General features: G+C 38.5%; 1 protein-coding gene across 1 annotated transcript in view; it reads left to right on the forward strand.

The window, feature by feature from the left end:
* Positions 1 to 20,606, forward strand: part of SVEP1 (sushi, von Willebrand factor type A, EGF and pentraxin domain containing 1) — a 133,536-nt gene that overhangs the window by 59,333 nt on the left and 53,597 nt on the right. Inside the window, exons 8-25 of the mRNA XM_021298751.2 lie at positions 697 to 815; positions 2,230 to 2,359; positions 3,027 to 3,134; positions 3,368 to 3,499; positions 4,841 to 5,035; positions 6,267 to 6,388; positions 8,379 to 8,487; positions 10,398 to 10,586; positions 10,908 to 11,141; positions 11,656 to 11,817; positions 12,558 to 12,719; positions 13,567 to 13,728; positions 14,303 to 14,397; positions 15,567 to 15,663; positions 16,333 to 16,446; positions 17,293 to 17,406; positions 18,291 to 18,492; positions 19,486 to 19,643. Of these exons, the coding sequence (XP_021154426.2) occupies positions 697 to 815; positions 2,230 to 2,359; positions 3,027 to 3,134; positions 3,368 to 3,499; positions 4,841 to 5,035; positions 6,267 to 6,388; positions 8,379 to 8,487; positions 10,398 to 10,586; positions 10,908 to 11,141; positions 11,656 to 11,817; positions 12,558 to 12,719; positions 13,567 to 13,728; positions 14,303 to 14,397; positions 15,567 to 15,663; positions 16,333 to 16,446; positions 17,293 to 17,406; positions 18,291 to 18,492; positions 19,486 to 19,643 (2,604 nt within the window). The remainder of the gene's footprint in view (positions 1 to 696; positions 816 to 2,229; positions 2,360 to 3,026; positions 3,135 to 3,367; positions 3,500 to 4,840; positions 5,036 to 6,266; positions 6,389 to 8,378; positions 8,488 to 10,397; positions 10,587 to 10,907; positions 11,142 to 11,655; positions 11,818 to 12,557; positions 12,720 to 13,566; positions 13,729 to 14,302; positions 14,398 to 15,566; positions 15,664 to 16,332; positions 16,447 to 17,292; positions 17,407 to 18,290; positions 18,493 to 19,485; positions 19,644 to 20,606) is intronic.

Raw genomic sequence — 20,606 nt, forward strand, 5'->3', positions numbered from 1 at the left:
CAGAGAAACTGAGGCTTAAATGGTGGTGGTGATGTTACCCATATTGTACCACTAGTCCTTTGAAACCATCCAGCATTGTCACATATGTCACAAGAAGACTCCTTTTGTCCTACATAATACCTTGTAGCCAGAGTTTATTAAGGAACATTTCCAGCAACTAATGCCATGAATCTTGCCATTCTTTCTTTCAAATCAGTTCCTCACCATGCTCTAGGGAATTTGAAAGTCACTACTGTCTTGTTAGTAGTACATATATCATATCACAAAGAATTTTAAATCACTGATTATCAAAAACAAGTGTTTACATCTGTATGAGTCATGTGTGTGGGCAATGAAAGAACAGAGAAGACATTCCTTTTATGAGCATATATGTGTGATGAATGGATGAATAATAAGAGAAAAAATTCTATCTGATGTATTCCTTTTTTATGGTTGCATGTAGAAACCAGGGTCTCATACTGCTGATACACAAAAATACAGCAAATATAGTCCCTTCCTCAGGTTAATTTACTGTTTATGTGTGAGTCTGTAGGCAAGAATTAAAAAGGGGCAGAGACAAGAAGTTTGCAAAAATATGTGCATTTATATTCCAGGTAGCACAAAAAATGGTGGTTGTAACAAGTTGCACTCTAACCATTATAGAGGTTTCATTTCAATAATCCACATATAAAACTACTTTGTCTTTTTCTGGGTTAGATATTGAAGCTCCTCGGATACACTGTCCGGAAAATATTGAGACTGAGACTCTGGAACATCATAACTCTGCCAATATCAGCTGGCAGATACCAACAGCTGAGGATAACTCTGGAGATGAGGCAAGTTAAAATCTATGCCTTTGACTGGAGGCAGTCTTTCTATAGCTAGCTATTTCATATGAATTTTTTGAACCACTAGAATTTCTTCTGATAAACAAGAGCAGAAGAAAAGTCTGCTAAGAAGTTTTCATCTTGAGAATTCAGCATTTTCTGTCGTGGTTAGGGGTATGCAGTTGCAGGCCATTCCGCATGGTGTTTTAAGTGCATAAAAATCTCCTGTGTTTAATTTATGTGGTCAAAAGAAAGAATGTGCCCTTGTTTATAAGATGGAGAGAGCTGCCTTAAAAATGAGCTCTTAGAATGTGAAGAAGTTTAATAAACTCTTCTCCGAAGGAAGTAAACCAGGTCATTAATCTTAAAGGCTAACAAGAACACTGTGTTAAGTAAAAACTCATTGCAGCTTCCCAAGTGAGAAAGGAATATCACATTTTCCTATCTGATGCAAGGTTCAGATGTGACTCTTTGGCTACAGTGGGCATCAGAGGTCTGGAAATGGAGTTACAAGGAAAACTTCCTCCAGAGCTGTTTCATAAAGAGTAACATAGGCTCAGACATGGTCAAGTTACAACAACTGACTGCTTTATCGTGAGTCAGCAGAGGAACAGTGACTCTGTGTGTGCTTTTAATTTGCTGCAAACACAGGAGGTTTTGCGTTTGGAAGCTGTAAGCTATCCCAATAAAAGATGTTTAAATTTACACTTCTTTTTTTTTTTTTTGCTGTAGAATAGCCATGGTCATGTACTGTAACTCTGCAGACACAGGGTCGTTCATTGAACCGTAGAAACTAAATGTCTTAGCTCTCAATTGTTGCTGGTTTGTCAAAGTCACAGCTGTCAGATAAACTTCTTTGTTCACATGAAACCATTATTTTAAAGAGAAATTCCTTAAGACAGTTCTAATTCATATGAAAGAGCCATAGACAGCATGTAAGTATCATTTACTCCAAATGTAGGGTTCCTTTGCCATGCCAGAATGTCTTGAAGTATCTGTGGGCAATTGACTCAGAAACATAGATAGATTAAAAACTGAGTATCTAAGTGCTTATAGCCCTCAGCTGTCTGCCCCACTCATCTCCCAGGTCTGCTGCCATTGCAGCTGGAGACCTGAACTGCGGACAAAACAGGTTCTGAGCTCATGTAGTGTGTGTTCAATGCAACGGAGCAGACAAGAGTCAGTCTTGAGTTTTCTTAATGCACAGTGCTGTAAATGGTTGTTATAAAGAAGGCAGTCTTGAGAAGGAGAGCAGAGCACTCTGTTGCAGAGTCCACCCTCGTTACTTGAAGAGGCTATTTGCATTAAGAATTAGTAGGCTTGATGTTGAAGAATACTATTTTGTGGCCATTTCTTGAAACATGGCCATCATAATTACTAACCAGCTTTGTTTTTTAAATAACAAAGTGTTTTCCTGTAAAAGGTCTCAGTTCACGTTACCCCAGCTTTCATACCACCGTTCCTTCTCCCAATTGGTGAAGTTGCCATTACTTACACAGCAGCTGATAAGTCGGGCAATGAGGCAAGCTGTACATTCAGTGTCAAGGTTATTGGTAAGTGCTGGTAAAAATCACTGTGAAAGAGTCTGTTGTGGCTGAAAGCTTCCAATTTTGTGCAGAAAGAGACTGTGAGTCACTGTGGTCTTTACAAGTGCAGGTATAAGCCCATGAGTAATATCATCTCCATAAATCTTTTGCTGATCTTGGGTCACAGTTTGCATAGTGTGCAGTCATTGCTTCCAGATGTTCAGTTTGGGTTGTGTTTTGCTCTATTGTTCATTCAGAATGTTAAGATTTCTTCTCATACTGGTAGATTAAATGCTTTATTGTGTTGTCATTTATTGCCTTCATCACGTATAGAATTTTTTTTTCTTCTTGAAAGACTCCAACAAAGTTGCTAAGGTTCTTGCACACTGCTGGTGCAAAATCATTGTTCAGGTATTTCTATCAGACAGTTGTGTTATTCAGCAGTCCTGTTAAATAAGGTTTGCTCTGTAGAAAGCAAACAGAATGCAGAAACCATGTGTTCATCAGAAGAATTAGTCTTCTCTATTCCTCAGCATCTACCAGTTGCAGCAGCTTACAAGTGTGCGCCTGTCTTTGTTTTGTCTTCTGATCTGAACCTGAAACTGCTGTTTACATGACTTCTGATTATAGATTTCATTTGAGTGTGACAGCAGTTCAGTAAGCTAATGTCATGCCATCCCTTCAAATTCTGCAGATGCAGAACCTCCTGTAATCGACAGATGCAGATCTCCACCACCCGTGCAAGCAATAGAGAATGAGTACCCAGTGTCATGGGAAGAGCCACAATTTTCAGACAATTCAGGTGAGATAGTGCACCCCAGAACATGCACACAACAGTGGAAAGCTAGAGAACTCCAGCCTGTTCCCCTTGATCCTGTGGAGTTTAGGATTTTTTGGAGGGTTTTTTTACTTTTTTTATTTTTACGAGCACATAATTTGGAAGACATGCTGCCATTTCCTTCTCCACTTGTCAGGGTTGGGTGTAACTCTCTTTCCCTGATGGATGGTTTTTAGGTTGTCTTTTAACTCTTCTAGGTGCTCCGCTGAGTGTCACTAGGAGTCATGCACCTGGAGATGTCTTTCCCAAAGGAGAGACAACAGTTCAATATACAGCTGTGGATCCCTCTGGCAATAACAGGACATGTGAAATTCACATTGTCATCAAAGGTTTGCTGTCTTAATCTTCTGGTCAGGAGCATGTGGTGGTGTTTTAACTGAATATCATAAAGGATGCAATGCTACTCCATTTTTACTTTGAGTTATTTGAATTTTATATTGGAATAACTTGAAGGCAGTCAGAAGATTTGTTAGTACCAATGAATAAATTGTGTAAGACTGAAGCAGCACAGCAGTGAATTTGGTCCTATAATTTCAAATTAGGTCTATAAGTGCTGAAATGATGATTCATTAAGCAGTAAAACTTAGAGTAATTTATTGATTATTTTTTTTCCCAGTGACAGATACCATGTGAAGTGAATTAATACAAGTTACTGAGGTCTTACTTCAAATCTGTAGTTAAAAAGGAATTTCTGTAATCGCCTACAAATACTGTAGCAGATACTGGAACACTCTTTAGATTTTATAGGTTGTCTGCACCTATAGTTTTACTGCTGCATTTGTGTTTATTGCATAGAAACCTCTTCCTCACAGTACACTTTCTTCTGTAAGGCCAAATTTAGCTGATAGAGTATTAAGGATGAAAATTCTGCTTTAACTCTCCTCTCTAGTGCTTATAGCTTATTTGGGCATCTGTATAAAAAATTCTGTTAGTGAAAAGAGAATTTAAAATCATGCAAACTGGGATTTTGGTTATAGCTTTTCAAAAATATAAGCTGCAAATTGACGTGCTAATTTCTGATTTGCTGTAAATCTTGGCAAAAACAAGCCAGTGCTTATAATTGGCATTATTTCAAGTTCCAGACCACCTCAGACATTTTGTGGTTCCGTGTTTGTAACATAATGTTTTCAGACGTTCACAGTCTCCTTCAGAATTGGCCTGTAAAATAAACCATAACTGAGGTTTTACAGTCTATCCCTCCTAAGATGATTCTGACAAGTCTGTGCGTTGTTGCAGTAGTGCAGAATGGATAATGTTTAGTTTCAGAATTCAAGAGGTAATACAGTTTATTATCATTTATTGTATGAAGGTTCATGTGAAAATTTAGATTAATGTTTTGTGTTATTTTGGGTAGTACATGCTGGAGCAGACACCTTTGAAAAAGAAGTACAGAAGGGTTTGAGTCTTGCATTTCTGAATTTCTCATATGTATACAAATTTTTGAGTCTTCACATTTCTTGATTTCAAATTTTGATGGCAGAGTTTGAGAATAATCTAGCAATTACTTGATCCTGCCTTTATGGAAGTAACAAATAATAGTTCCACAGATTTCAAGAGAGGCAAGATGAGGTTGGTACTAGGTACCTTAAGAAATCTCTCAGTACTCTTTTCCTGTGTGCATGCTTACTTCACCACATTCATCAATATAAAAATCTTTGTATTTTTCATAGGTTCTCCCTGTGAAATCTCCTTTGAACCTGTGAATGGTCATTTTACGTGCACATCAGATGAAGCAGGAGTTAATTGCACATTGCACTGTGCAGAGGGTTATAGCTTTTCAGAAGGATCAAGTGAAAACTACTATTGTGCCTATGAGGATGGTGTCTGGAAACCACCTTATTCTCCAGACTGGCCTGGCTGCTCTTGTAAGTCTTACTGTTATTAAAATGAATCCTCAACTCATCAAACACTATGTTTAATGAAGAAGTAAATGAAAATATTTTAGAAATAATGACTTCTATTTAATGATAACAAATCTTCTCTGTCCTCTGCCTCCAAATTTTTAGAAATATTGTGAAAGAATGCCTGGAAGTCCCTAAATGCGTTATTTGAGAAGCTGTCTAAAACACAAAAATAGTAGTGAATTTGAATCCTGGGAATATAGCAAAGATGTAAAGTAGCAAAGATGGCAAAGTAGACAAGGTCTGTCATTTTGAATTGGTGCTTGAAGCAATTTGTTTGCAAACACTAACAGTGTTTTTTCAATAGGAATTTTAACAATATTTGCAACTTATAAGTCCAAATGCACAGTGCATGCTGGACTTACACATCTAATTATCACCAGATCAGAAGCATTTATGTATTTTCTTTGAGATGGAAGCACACAAAACTTCAGTTGTGGAATTTCCCAGCTTTGGTTACATTTTAATAATAAATGTATTAGAGCTACACATGAAGCCAGTCTTGGCACCATCTTGCATCCACTCCATCAGAGTAGATTTCTTGGTTTACATCTACTTTACATCTTTGCTATATTCCCAGGATTCAAATTCACTACTATTTTTGTGTTTTAGACAACTTCTCAAATAACACATTTGGGGACTACCAGGCATTCTTTCACAATATTTCTAAAAATTTGTTTTCTTGGTTTCTGCAAACCAGAGCAGTATTTCAGCTATGAGCAGATGAGAATTGTATTTCAGAGCTGTCTATCTGTTCAAAATCCGTAAATTAGACACTTAGTAACTTTGATTTGCTTAAATCCAGCATGAGAATTTTTCATGTTTTGCCTACCACCATTACTAATGGGACTTTTAATATTTATTGCTCCTTTCTCAGTAGCAAGTAAGTAGTTTAGTTGACAGATCACAGGTTTCTTCCATTAAGAAAATGCTGAGATCAATAAGTCACAGAGCTTTTTTTAATGTCTCTTAGCTTTTCCAAAAATTTTATGCCTGTCAAAGGGTCATATTCAGCTGCACTGCCCAAGGTATGGATAATCCATTTTCATGTATACAACACTAGGAATTTAGGTTGTCGATTCAAAGACAATGCTCCTTAGCTCAGTGTATTCCAGTTTTGTCTGGATTGATCTTGCTTTTAGCTCTGAAACTCTTGCACTGCCTAGTAAAAAAATATTTCTCTAACATTTTTCAGTAAATCGTTTTGCAAACCATGGGTTCAAATCCTTTGAGATGCTCTACAAAGCAACACGATGTGATAACAACAATCTTCTAAATAGCTTTACTGATGCATTCCAGAGTGCACTTGGTAAAATGGTAGGTTAGTAAATACTCATTGCTTTTACATACTTTTTTTTTAAAGTGTATCTTGTTATTACTTTTTCCAGCTAACTAATTTCATACAAGGAAAATACAACAGAAACCCATAAATTAAATTAGTGCTGTTTCAGAAGTTGACAAGTCTCCTTTAAAAATAAAGATGATTCACAGGCATTTTAATGTAATTTAGTTCAGTCTTCAGTGTGGAGCTATACAGGACAGAATTTGTAGAACTGTCCAGATAGTTTAGGGACCTGGCACTCATAGATTTTTCAGTAGGCTTCCAAAGAGAACCTGTGAGGTTTTGAAGATGCCGGTCAGTTGTCCCCTAAACTCAGTGCTGTTTTTGAAAGCGGGATATTATTATAAATTATGTGTATTTTATATTGAACATTTGTAACATATATCCATATAATACGAGTATACATCTATGTGAAATAAATTCCACATTTGGTGCCCAAGTCCAGGCACTTAAATCCTATAGTAGTGATTTAAATAATTTGCTTGGGTTTCTTTTGTTTCTGAGTTCTCACTCTTACCATTAAGAATTGCATGGCACCATATTTGAAGGGGTAGCACGTTCCTTCTCTAGTGTGTCTTTTGCTTTCTGCTTCCATATCACAATCTCCCCTCGTAATCAATGTGTCTGTTCTCGGTTGCAAAACAGAAGTAGCAGAACTTTGAGCTGTGGTCTCAGAATGGATGTCCAGGCCTAGTCTGATAGCATTGCCTCAGGAAAGAACCTTGGGCAATTACAGATTTTATGCAGGACAAGGCCCATATGCTAAAAGCCTCTCTACCCATTAAAAAGCATTATTAGCATATACAGATAATGGACAACCTCCTGCAGTAACCCTTGTCAGTAACCCTTGTCAAATGGCTCCAAACTTGCATAACACTTCAGGCAATCTCTTACATTTGGACCTAAATATCTGTTACTCTCATGCCTTGCTTCAGGTTTGTTCTCTTCCAGTAGAGAAATCTCGGCTGGGTTTATTTCTGTTCCTTTGCCCTAAGAGCCAGCTACCACCATGTTCCAGTGCTTAGATGGTTACTATCAGCAAGCAAAAGATAATAAGGAAAAAAATGCTTAGTGGTCTGCCCAAGCAATTTAATCAAAATGCAACAATCTGTGAAAATAATCAAAAAGGCTGTTTAGAATACGCCTATTCTTATTCCAAATAATTTGAAATTCTGGCAGGGTTCTGTAACGGGGGGGAAGAATCAGCAGGAGCCATCTTTCCAGTGAAGACTGATATAGGAAAAGTAAAGAAATTCTAAAACATGACCCAGAGCCTGACTTGCTTGCAACCTTTCTGGAAAAAACAAGAAATACAGATACTATCAGAAACCATACATTCATCTGTTCTTGTCTAATCTTCACTGCTTTTGTGGAGAGAGGAAATCCGTGATATCAGAAAGGTTTCTGTTGGGTTTTCTGTTCTGTGGTTTCTGTCCTTCTCACATGATTTTCCCTGTTTTCTGAGGTCTCTTGGTGAAATGCATGAGTCCCTTTCCATGAATAGGGAGAGGCAGATATGAAGAAATTAGGTTGAAATCTACTAACAAAGTGACTGCATTGTTGTAAACCTAACAGAATTACAGATTACATAGCTGGAAAAAATGGGATGTTTTCAAATGTGTGAGCTCTCTTGTGATCTTCAGCAGGGAGAAGCAAGTCTGAACTTATTTCCATATTTTGGGATTTCATATGCCAAGAGTGGCTAACTGAATAGACAGCTTCTCTTATAAAAAAGATCTGTAACGAAGACCTTGTATTCCTACAGGTTTCCCTCTAGTTTCCTGGCTGTGTCAATAGAATATACTCCTTTCAGCAGATTGTTGTAGGTTTATGAGAGACATGAAAGGGGAAATCTGGTGTCACTGGAAGGACCAGTGCTTTAAATTATAACTAGAAGCTTTTATAAGTCAAGGGAGAGGGCTACGTGGTTGTATTTTTTAATGTTATTCTTCTTTATGTTGAAAGGTCCCATCATTCTGTAACGATGTTGATGATATTGACTGCAGATTGGAGGATCAGACACGGAAACATTGCTTGGAATATAATTACGATTACGAAAATGGATTTGCCATTGGTAATTATTGATTGCACAGATTCTTAGCCATCCAGGTTTAATATGACATAATTCCTTTTGTTCTGAAGTATACAATGTCTTGTGTGTGGTATTCTTAAAAAATAACTGTTAAGATAGTAAAATAGCTGTTAAGATAGTAAATAATTACACAACGGTTTTTATATGTAACTGTTTGCTGTCTGGTTTTGATACTGCTTCCTGTATAGCGTAAAGGAAAAGTTTACAGAGGTGCCTCATAATGGGGAGGGGAAAAAAAGCACACACACAGAGTCTTACAAACCTGATAGGTTAGCCTGGAAGAAAACAACTTTTAAAAACATACAGTTTCAAGCCAAAATACTGAAAAAGTACAATAGGTGGTTCTGGAGATTGTTATGAAAATGGACATCTGTCATGCTGGTTCAGATCAGCATGGAACCCTCACGGTATAAAACTGTACAAGGGTCAGTTTGCCCATTAGCTGTGAAATGACCTCGTGTGTACAAGGGCAGATTTTGCAGGATAACTGCAGCAATATCAGGGTGAAAACTATGACAGTCCTCGTGATTGTTCCCAGTTTGCTTTATGCCACATAAGTTGTAATTTTCAGTCCATTTTTGAACAGATGAGTGTCTGTGCTGTACTGCTGTGGTCCTTGGCATTTCCAAGTCCCATTGGCATGCTCAGAGCAGAAAAGCTGAAAAGAGATAACTCACATTATCTGTCTTAGCAGGAGGCATTTGGACAGATTAACATCAGAATATGTCTTCTGTTGTAGGACTGTAGCTCCTTTATGGGTTTATAGTGAGTTACACGGTAGAGCTTCCTGTTTATTCTCGCTTTCTAGACACACCTCATGGACTTGGAGAGCACATTTGTTTGTAATTGGACATGGGGCAGCTGGGTGTTCTGTTTGCAGTTGTCATCAGGGTAAATATGAATATTGGTGACAGCTGGAGCTAACTTGTAAAGGCACTTGGAGGAACCAGTGCTGAGAACATGTGATGTAGGGTCCTGTTCTCTTCTGTTTCATTACAACCTCTTATCAGAATAACCTTCTTGCTGTTTTTCTGGCCTTTCTTGTGATTTTACACTGAGGAGGCAGATTAACAGAACTCTCCTCTGGTCATAAAAGGCAGCAGTTCAGAAAATAAGTTCTGGAATACTTAGGTGGTATTAACCACAAAGCTGTGGTGGTTAACTGGTCCTAGTTTCCACTGTAAACTGAGCATAATCTAGGTGACTGCTAGCAGGTAACTGGCAGAATTTTTTTATATCTCAATGCTTTTTAAAAAGAAGAGCTAGATCAATGAAACAAACCATGCATCTCTAGATTTAGACATAATGAAAAGGTAGATTATGTCCAGAAACAATTGCTTGTTTCTGGATGGAAGCATGTTATAGGTGAATAATGTTATATAGGGAGTGTATTTGACTGTCTGAGAGTAATAAACACACAAGGTGGTGCTACCAGCCATTTCTGAGAGGGCAGTTGATGGTAAAACTATTCAGGAGTTGTGAGAAGATGAAGTGGAGACGTGGCATAGGTCATGCTGTCTGTAATTGAATAGGAAGAGAAAGCAATGTGGAATTGCTTAGGAAGATGTTGCTGGTAGGTGAGGGTCCATGCAAGACAAGGGAAGAGAAAGAATTGCAACCTGTAAGTTTTATAGCAGTATTTCTTTAAAGCTTTGGCTAACTGCACAAGATTCAGGATCTCTAGGATACCAGTTGGAGTGAGACTGTTTTTTCCTTTTTCTTTAGTCAAAATACTGTTACAGTAGGCACCTGTGCAGAAGCGAAGCCAGCACGTGACATCTGGAACTTCAAACACACCATGTTCTATTAGGGATGTATTTTAGAAATAAGTACAAGCACTTGTTTTCTAGATGATGTTACTTCTTTTTTTGTTATTTCTTAATGCCTCACAGGACCTGCTGGCTGGGGAGCAGCAAACCAGCTGGATTATTCCTATGATGATTTTGTTGATATACCACAAGAAGATGACATATCCAAGCATTTTGCTACCTCTGTAAAGGCAGCACCTGCTCGAGTTAAAAGGCATAAGCTGAATATTCCAATGACCGACCACAAAATCAAGTTAATATTTAACATCACGGGTGAGAGAAGTCAAAATATCATTCTTCTCCTACATTTTAAAAAAACATATTTATAATACGTGCAGTCAAACTAAACCTTCAGTTCATAAAGCCTGCTGGAGATGCAGATGACAGTTTTCTGGAGACACTCATAGCTCCGTTTCATCACAGACTTTCTGCTTGGGGGAAAGATCACAGCCTCATGTTCATGGAGAGCATTGTGCACATGGCCTGCTTTCCACTGGCAAGCCTGAGTGTTGCACTCTTGATATACTCCAGAGTACACTGGAAGTGCTGACTGTAAAATCTGTGTGATTTTTGTGTTTTCTGTTTATATCCCAGCTAGCGTGCCACTGCCTGATGAAAGGAATGATACATTGGAACTGGAAAACCAGCGACGGCTCCTTAAAACTCTGGAGACAATCACGAACAGGCTGAATAGAACTCTTAATAAGGAACCCATGTATTCTTTTCAGTTTGCATCTGAACTCATTGTAGCTGACAGCAACTCACTGGAGACAGAGAAGGCCTTTCTGTTCTGCAGGCCTGGTTCTGTGCTGAGGGGTAGAATGTGTGGTAAGCCAGATGACTTGCTCCTTCTATATGTTTAGAATCGTTTGAAAACCAGGGTCTTAGAGAATGTTTGCAGGGGGTTATGGTTTGACACAGTCCAGTGCTCATGGTCTCCCAGAACAATAAACTGCTAAAATGCTTTGCACGGTTTGACTTGCAGAGGATGTTTATGTTCCTAACTAAGGCCTGTGGAAAAAGGATGCTTTTGTACCCAGGATTCCACTTCCATGGGGAAATTAGGCATATCCACACTTGGTGATGCACGGGAAAACAGTGCTTGGTATGCAGTGTTTTAACCCTCTTAGTGCTGTGGGTGATGCTTTGCTGAGATAGGAAACTGGATTCCATTTCCTGCATATAGTGAGATCTTTGCAGTGTTCCAGAAAGACACCCTATTTGCTGAGGAAGAGAGTCATATTTCACAGAAACAGGGTTTGATTGAATGGGAACTCCAGAGGCAAGACAAGTATGTATGATTGTGCATTCTGAGGGGAACCTTATGTTTCCAATGTTACAGTCAACTGCCCTTTGGGTACCTATTATTCCCTGGAGCATCATACCTGTGAAAGCTGCTGGACTGGATCCTACCAAGATGAGGAAGGGCAGCTTGAATGCAAAAGTTGTCCATCTGGTAGTTATACCGAGTATCTACACTCTAGGAGCATTTCTGAATGTAAAGGTGAGAATTTTGGCTTCTTCAGACAGCCACTTGTGAATGCCTGGTGGCACACTTTTCATCCTCATTGTGGGAGTGCTGAAATTAGGTTAGCCTGTGAATTGAGGAGCATTCCTAACTGCCCCTTGATGCATATGTAAAGAGAAAAATCCAGGTTTTCACAACTGCTGTGGCATATGGGATGCCTGGGCAGATGTTTCAAGAAGACCTGGTCTTTGAAGCTTTATTTCATTTCTGTCTTCATTCTGTGAGATTGTGAGCCCATTTTGCAGGGACTAACACTTAAAATAATGCTGTTCTTGTCCTTACCAGCTCCTCATCATCCTGCTATGATTAAAGATGGAACCTCTGCATGCTACACTGCAGTGCTTTGGCACTGTGCACCTCAGCACCTCTATCTCTTTATGACCTGTTCTGAAAAAGAGATTGCTAGTTTCACTCCCTATTTATTGTCTTATCTTTAACTTTGTTGATTAAAAATTATTAACTGAGTTTCAGAAACTCATCTGTGAAGCTGATTGGAAAACAATTAGGTGGTTAATATGTAACAAACACGCTATCAGTAGTTTACCACACTTTCTTTTTTTTTTTTTTCTCTTTGTACCCATGAAGTTATTCAGAGTAAGCTCTATAAATAGAAGTCCCTGTGACATATATTGTGGTTTCAGCATTACTTTCAGAGGTTGGGAACCATGTTTGCTATTGGACATTGCTTAATCTTTGTCTGTTCATCTGCCTTATAGCTCAGTGCAAGCAGGGAACATATTCACTTAATGGTCTTGAGACATGTGAAACATGTCCACTTGGCACGTATCAGCCAGCATTTGGATCCAGGAATTGCATCTCTTGCCCAGAAAATACATCAACAGTAAAAAGGGGTGCAGTGGATGTCTCAGCTTGTGGAGGTTTGTAACAAAAGGGGCTTTGAAATTTTTTAAACTAAATTCTAGAAATTTCTAAAATATTTTTAAACATCAGCTAATGTAATCCAGTTCATCTGCCTGAGATTGAATTCTGCTTCTGGTTAAGTGTGGAGAAACCAGCATTTCCCAGCAAAATGACTTGTCATTTCCTGATACCCTGATTATTTCATATGCCCTTTCTCTGGTTTCCAAGATGAATTCTTATCTAAAGATGAATTAGATACGTGATAGGTACCTACCTGAAAATAAAACCTTTTTCTTTACAGAAGAGAAAGGGAATGAGAGGATGTTTGCCACTATTATCTCCAGAACAGCTTCCACATCTTCTGTGCAATAATACTGAATTATAACACAGTTTGTTCCATAACTTTTTTCAAGAAATTGTCCTCAACTGTCTTTGGGAAGCTTTGCCAGAAAGATTCCCAGGGGAAACATTCTGCAGGGATTAATGGAACAAAAATCTTGTCATGTGTCCCTAGTTTTTCTTAAAAGGGAAAAAAAAAAGGTGTAAGAGATAAAGGGGATGTGAGAGATAAAGGGGAAAAGAAGTTGTGTTTGAAAGCTGTCCCTAGAGGAGCAAAAGGAGTAGCTAGAAATACTTTCCAGATATTTCTGTACTCCTTGGAGAACAACATGTCACCTAACAGCACAATTTAAATAAGCATTCCTAGAGTTGTGAATTCCTGGCAGGTTTCAGGTTTCACCCTGTTTCATTAAGTCTGAGGAGGGACTATGACAGGAAGAGAGAAAATGACCAGAGAAAGATGTGGGGGGAGGTAGTGTGAGGTTGCAAGTGATCGCTCAAAACTGTGCCCTTTTTTCCTTGCAGTACCATGTCTTGCAGGCGAGTTCTCTCGTACAGGTTTGACACCTTGCTACCCTTGTCCCAGAGACTACTATCAACCAGATCCGGGAAAGTCCTATTGCTTGTCTTGTCCCTTTTATGGAACAACAACTGTCATTGGTGCCAGATCCATCACAGATTGTTCAAGTAAGCCAAATTATCTCTGCTGGAGGAAGTGAGTAACAGGAACATCTAAAGGATGGCCAGCAGTAGTCTGAACATGAAACATCCCACTTAGTTTCCTAACAAATGCAGACCTTCCATTTCAACCACTGAAGTTTACAGCTGTTTTTGCCAACTGGTGTTGCCTCTGTGTTATTTAGGAGTGACTGTGTGATACATACCAAGGCTCCTAACAGTATGCATATACAGAGTGTGTGTGCACACACACATTGCATATGTATATTACGTATTTACACTCTAGAGAGAGTTATATATATATACAAATATGTAAATGCAAGTATGTGTGTGTCTATAAATACAAATAAAATATATTTTCTATGTGCACACACATATAGGTGTTTTAGAAATATATGTGCTTACAAACACATATTTGTGTAAAATATGTATAAAATACTATGTGGTTACTGTAAACTTTGCTTTTTATTCCAACAAATTCACTTTTATTTCAGCATATCTTTACATGCATTACTAACATGCAATTATTATGGTTTAATGGAACACAGTATTATTAAGAGCACTTGTAAATCTTTCCTTTTAGGTTTTGGGTCTACTTTTTCAGCAGCTGAGGAAAGTGTAATGATGGTACCAGCCTCTCCAGAAAATATCAGCAAGCAGTACAAAGTCAGCAGTCAGGCAAGGAAAATATATATTTTCCAATATTATCTCAAATGAAAGGAGTGCCTTATGTAGTAGTAGATTACTAAGGCCTATTTAAATGTAATTGTTATGTTCACTATATTTCCTGAAGAGATGAGAGTGATGGTCATGAGGGGAACAGTCAGCCTCTCTTTGTAGTCACAGAAGCACTTTCATTGAGCAAAGGAGGCTGCTGTTTGTAATCTTAAATTCTGGACTTCAAGCCTTCACTTGATGTATAGAAATATTTATCATACTTACAAAAGAAATATAAACTCCATGGAGGAAGTTCAGCCAGTCTGTAAACGTAGATTGATTACTCTCAGTCATCTGATGTGTTCCATGTGCTGAATTCCAGAAAATGCTACCAGGCATCTAAGTCCCATCTGTAAAATCTTTGTTTTACTTACTGCAATATAGATAGACTTGAGATGAAGCAGCCAGAGCTCCCTTGTGCTGTGAGTACCCCCTTTGAAATACAGGCAAGTCCTTACGTGATAGAAACTGCTCCAGTTTGCCAGAGAAGGTCATTTACCCCCACCACCTCCCGCCAGTCTGTAACTGTGACAAGACTGCTTTGTTTGAATCTGTAGTCAGAATGTTATGTAAACGGGAGCAAGGTTGACTAATGGTAAATTTCACCTGAACCATTGTATGACATATAGGCAGGTGACAAACTTATCTTCTGTTGTTTTAGTTGACCATTTACTCAGGCACTCGGCTGAGTTCAGGTTTGCTGCATTAGAAAAAATAACACCAGATGGTGAGGTTCCTCACCAGTTCACCTGATGACCGGTAGCAAGAAGTGATTAGCCTGGGTAAAAGAACGTAAAGTGGAGAACTCTTGTATAGAAGACAGTATAATATAAAATGTCACCTATGAATCATAACTGAGAAATTTCTAAGGGGACAACTGCAATGAACGTATTTTGCTAAGTAAAAGGTAATTTAAAACTAATATTCAGATTCCTGGTATTTTTCTTTAGTAAAAAAGAATAGTCAGTTTGCTGAGGAGACATAGAGGAAGAGCTAGAAGTTAGTGCCAGTGACGCTTTCTTCCCAGCTTTCTGAAGTGACTATAGGGTGTACAGCTTAAAATTAGAATATTTTTTTTCCACCTGTGTTTTTCACCTTTACTGTAATTGCATCATTCTTACCTCTGGCAGGTCTTTCATGAATGTTTCCTGGAACCATGCCACAACAATGGGACATGCAAACAGCTGGGAAGTGGATATATTTGCATATGCCCACTTGGGTATACAGGTAAAAAAATTAAGAAGCAAGTGGACAAGCTATCATGTCTCCATGCCCTTAACATGAGCAAGCCTAAAGCAGAAAAGTATTTCAATGCAAGAGTATATCTTAACTAATTGGAAAATCCATCACAGATTTACCGTACATAAGTATTAAGAAAATAAATAGTTCCTCCTGTTCTCATGGAATTGTATCATGTTGGGCATAAAAGGATTTTGAATGGAGTTTCTTTTAAGGAGTTAGTAGATTTGAAAATCCTATCACTTGGCAATATTTATGATTAGCAAATCTGGAAATTTTCACTCGAAACAGCTAATTTAGTTAAATCTGCCTGTACTCCACTGTTAGCTTCCTGATTGCTTCAAAGCAAACAGATGACTTATTATTCAGCTATTATCAAGAAGTGATCTCTCTGAGTTGTGATAGATGTTAAGTGCCACTAATTCGAATTGTTCAGTCCGTTGCTCGATGTACATCATACCTTTCTAACAGCATTTTGACTCAGGAAAAAAAAAAAAAAAAAGCCACAATCTAAAGAGAAGATAATAAACCTGAATGTCTGGTAATGTATGCAATTATTCGGTCATGTTTTGCTACATGAAGTTGTCATTATTTCTATGTTTCTGAACAATTTCAAGTTTTGTCTTCCCATTCTTAGTCTTTTATTTTGCATTCTAGGCTTGAAATGTGAAACAGAAGTTGATGAGTGTAAATCAGCTCCATGTCACAACAATGGAATGTGTAAAGATGGCATTGGCACCTTTGTTTGCCATTGTCAACCGGGCTATTCAGGTAATTTGTTTCACTTCATAGCTCTTCTTCAGACAGGCATTGTTTCTGTGCCAAGCAGATAACACAAAACACAAGGGCTGTGTGATTCATCCATGTTATTATAACAGTAAAGCAATCTAATCTACAGGTTAGAGTAAGGTTCTAATATATGTGAACAGGTTTTGAAATGTAAGGATGAGCATTCAAGAACAGTCTGTGTGTGTGTTTGTGCACATATGGTTCTGTTTGTGACATTTCTGGTCTGGAAAACAAAAAAGGAAAAAAGAAATGAAGTTTAGGGAATTAGAAAATCCTCACAGGAAGAATGCTTGTGAGACTGAATATGGCCTGACTAGACAAAGCATTTATGCAGTTTCTTTACAGTAGCCCGGTGAGTGAGTGGGCTTTTTCTTATCTTTTTGTCTCAGTCTTTTTAACTTTCACCTGCATGTTGAAGATATTGAAACTGACATGCTTGAGTACTTTGCAAAAACAGCACCTAATTTCTAAATATTGAAATAAACTGTTGAGGAAATAATTTTCTGTGATAAAAAAAGACTTGGTGTTTTCCAGCAGAAATGGTCTTATTTTTCATGTGATTGACAGCAACAGCTGCTGAATTTTACTTAAACTTTGTAAAGACAAACCATGGGCTTCACATCTTTCACATCTCAGCATACAAATAGCACAGATGATCTCTGTAGATGTTCACACTAGTGCAGTCAAACATGAAATATTATGACCTGATCTCAGCAGCCTTTTGTTATGCAAGCAGTATAGTGCTGTTCTGTCTTCCACATTCAGTCACCACAGCACCTAGACCTTGAGTATGTCTTGATCATGCCTTTTAACCCTTGCTCTTTGAAGGTCTCTTGTGTGAGGAAGACATAAATGAATGTAGCTCCACTCCATGCTTCAATGGAGGGCATTGTGTTGATGGCAAGAATGGTTACCGCTGCACCTGTGCAAAAGGGTTCACAGGTACACTTTTTTCTGTTTTAAGTCAGCCTTCACTCTTTCTGACCAAGAAGATGTCTTCCTACCCTGTCCAATGTGTTTCAGTCTCATTGCTATATAGTACATGTATTAGGTATTGATATGGATGTACTAGATTTCCTAGGTCCATGTAATCTCTGAGAGTCCCTGGAGTGTAAGTGCAGCTTCAGAAAAATTTACAAAGTGATTTGTCTTCTATTCCTAATTTTGCTGTGAACTCACTGTGTGATGTTGAGGAAAGAGTAAGGACATTCACATGGGTGCAAATTATTAACATTTATTTTAAAAAGAAAAACATTGTAACAGTAGGCAAGATGGACTATATTAAAATTATTCCCCATCCCCATACTGCATTCATAGATTTCTTTGACAATGAGGCGTATCTGTTAACTATCATATTGCCAAGGAGCTCCACTATAAAATCACATGCAGTTGCCTCATTCTTCCGTGCTTGTAACGTAGAGCCTCTTTCACAGCAGAAATCCCAGAATTACATGTTTCTGGCTTTCATGTTTCTCTTTAAAAGTTAAGATTCCAGCTAAATGTCTTTTGTAGAAGCTTTTCATTAGTTGCTCAGAATAGTTTCTCAGGTGATTTCCTGATTCAGCCCAAATTAGTCACATAACGGTCAATATTTACATTACCTACAGTTTACTGAGTGTTAATTTCCAGCTGCAAAGATAGTTCCTGTTATTCTTCTATGACCACTTGACCTCAGTTAATGGAGTAAATCCCAAACCTGCATAGCTACCCTGGAGTTTGCTGTTTCCCAGAAGATCGGGCAACAGTCCTTAAAAAACAGAAATGAGTTGGTACTCTTTCTTTGGTTAATTCAAAGTGGAGCTGTGACTCTGTTCTTTTCTTCTCAGGTGCTCACTGTGAAATGGAGGTCAATGAATGCCTTTCAAACCCGTGTCTTAATAGGGCTATTTGTGAAGATCGAGTTGGTGGTTTCTCCTGCAAGTGCCTCCCAGGTTTTACTGGTGTCTTGTGCGAAAGAAACATCGATGAGTGCCTCAGCAGACCCTGTAGGAATGGAGCGACATGCAGAGATGGTATCAACGGCTTCAGGTGAAAAACAGATGATTGATGTAATACAATGTGGAAAGTCAGATATGTTGTGGTGCTTCAGCATTCTTAGATTTCAGCAAGGCAATTGCCAGCCTGATCCAATATCAATGGTCCCCTTATGCATACTAAAGGAGATTTTTAAAGGCAAGAAAATAAATCCTGGTGTCCTTACTCTTAAAAAATCCAAGATAGACGGCAAAGAAAACATGCAAAGTTTGAAGTGTAGGCATGGCAGGACTGCAATGGTTTTAATATTAACTTTCCAAAAGAAATCCATTTTCTCAAGCTTCAGGGGCTTGTCATGTGTTCCACTAGAAGCATAGTTGGTGACCAGTTAGTACCTGATAATATTACATTCCTATAGCCTGCAACACAGGCATAGCTATACATATTGAGAATAAAATACAAACACATATGGAATCTTCCAAATATTTATTTTTGTGCTTTACAGTGTCTGAACTCAGATCAGAAGTTACAAATCCCAGTAGCAGTGTGATATCCTCAATAATTGTAGACAGAGAGATGAACCCGCTGTTACTGTCTGGGTTTAACTTCCCCAGAAGTTTGGTGCTTTTCAGACACATTGGTTTTCCAAATACCAGGTTTTGGTGCCTTTCCACAGCCTTGGTTCTCCCTCAGTATACACACATATGCCTGAAATGTGAAGTGACTCTTGTCTATAATTCTGTGGACTCTAGAAGGCATGTTTTATTCACAGGGATGCAATGATTACCTCTCCCGATTTCATAAGAAGAAATGCAGACAGTGTTTAAATATTGCATTGTCCCTATCAAGAAGAAATATTGTGCAGCTAATAGAATACAAGCATACTTAAAGGAACAACCAGAATAAAACTCCATTAATTCTCTAGTGTCTCATCTGATTTTTTTTTTTCAGTATATGCCATTCCCATTTGTGGACCTGGCCTCATGGTCAGGATTCTTTGTCGTGACGGCAGCCACCTTTGAAGTGTGCTTCTCTTTTTCTCCATAGGTGTCTGTGTGTGACTGGGTACACAGGACTAAACTGTGAAGTGAACATCAATGAGTGTGACTCCAGTCCCTGCTTAAACCAAGCCACCTGTGTGGATGCCTTGAACTCGTACGTTTGTAAATGTCCCCCTGGCTTTACAGGCAGCAGGTGTGAAACAGGTACACAGGAACAAGTGTCAGAAAAAGGTGGCTTGACTAAGTCTCTGGGCAAGGTTTGCACTGTCTGGGCTGATTTCATACGGCTTCCCCAGAAAGCAGCTATGGTATTGGGACTCCAAGAGGCTGAGTGGAGCCTGTGTGACTACAGTGTTAATAAGTGTAATTGCAGCCAAGTAACAGCATGTGTGCTATGGCATATTCATTTATCTTTTCTAAGGCTCAGTTCTATCTTTTTAATACCTGGTAGTCCTATTGAGTTAAATTCTTATTTGCTCTGTGTATCTGAGCTAATTAGTTCTTTCTACTTCTCGTATTTCATGTAGAGCTTTGCATTACATGGTTAGAGATTAGTATGCAGTATCTCAGCTTTAGAAGTCCTAAAGGCATCAAGTTCTCTGTGGGCAAAATTCCCTATGGTCAGACTAGTTGAGTCGCATATAGTGGAGCTACCCGGATGATGCTGGAGTTAGGCCACACAACCACAAGGTTCAAATCTATTTGTCTTTTAGCCACTCCATGAAAAGTACAGTGTGTTACATCAAGAGCTGGTGAATCTTTAAACTGAAGTAGAAGAACCTCTGTTGATTCTAGAGACAGCAGGGAACCTACAGATCATGTAGACCTACCATCCTATGTTGGAGCTTTCAGGAGAGCTCCACTTGATACATTTACATGTAGTATCCTTGTAAAGCATGTCACTCTGCATTGAGGAGCAGCATGGAAGTGCTATTCCATACAAGTGCAGTGTATTTCAGTAGGTCTAGAGCAGACAAAATCTTTTTGTTTTGGTTTGTTTGTTTTTTATTTTGACTTGTGAATAAAATGGAACCAGCTGATCACACCTCTTTGGGTTGCTGGGTGGCAGAAGGATATGTGATTTTACTGGTAGAGGACTGAAAAGCAAGGTTCATGGTAATTGTTTGTTAGATAAACAACTTCATTTCCAGTCATTTTTCTTCAAAC

The sequence above is a fragment of the Columba livia genome, chromosome Z (genome assembly GCF_036013475.1).
Source record: "Columba livia isolate bColLiv1 breed racing homer chromosome Z, bColLiv1.pat.W.v2, whole genome shotgun sequence".
Taxonomy (NCBI): Eukaryota; Metazoa; Chordata; class Aves; order Columbiformes; family Columbidae; genus Columba; species Columba livia.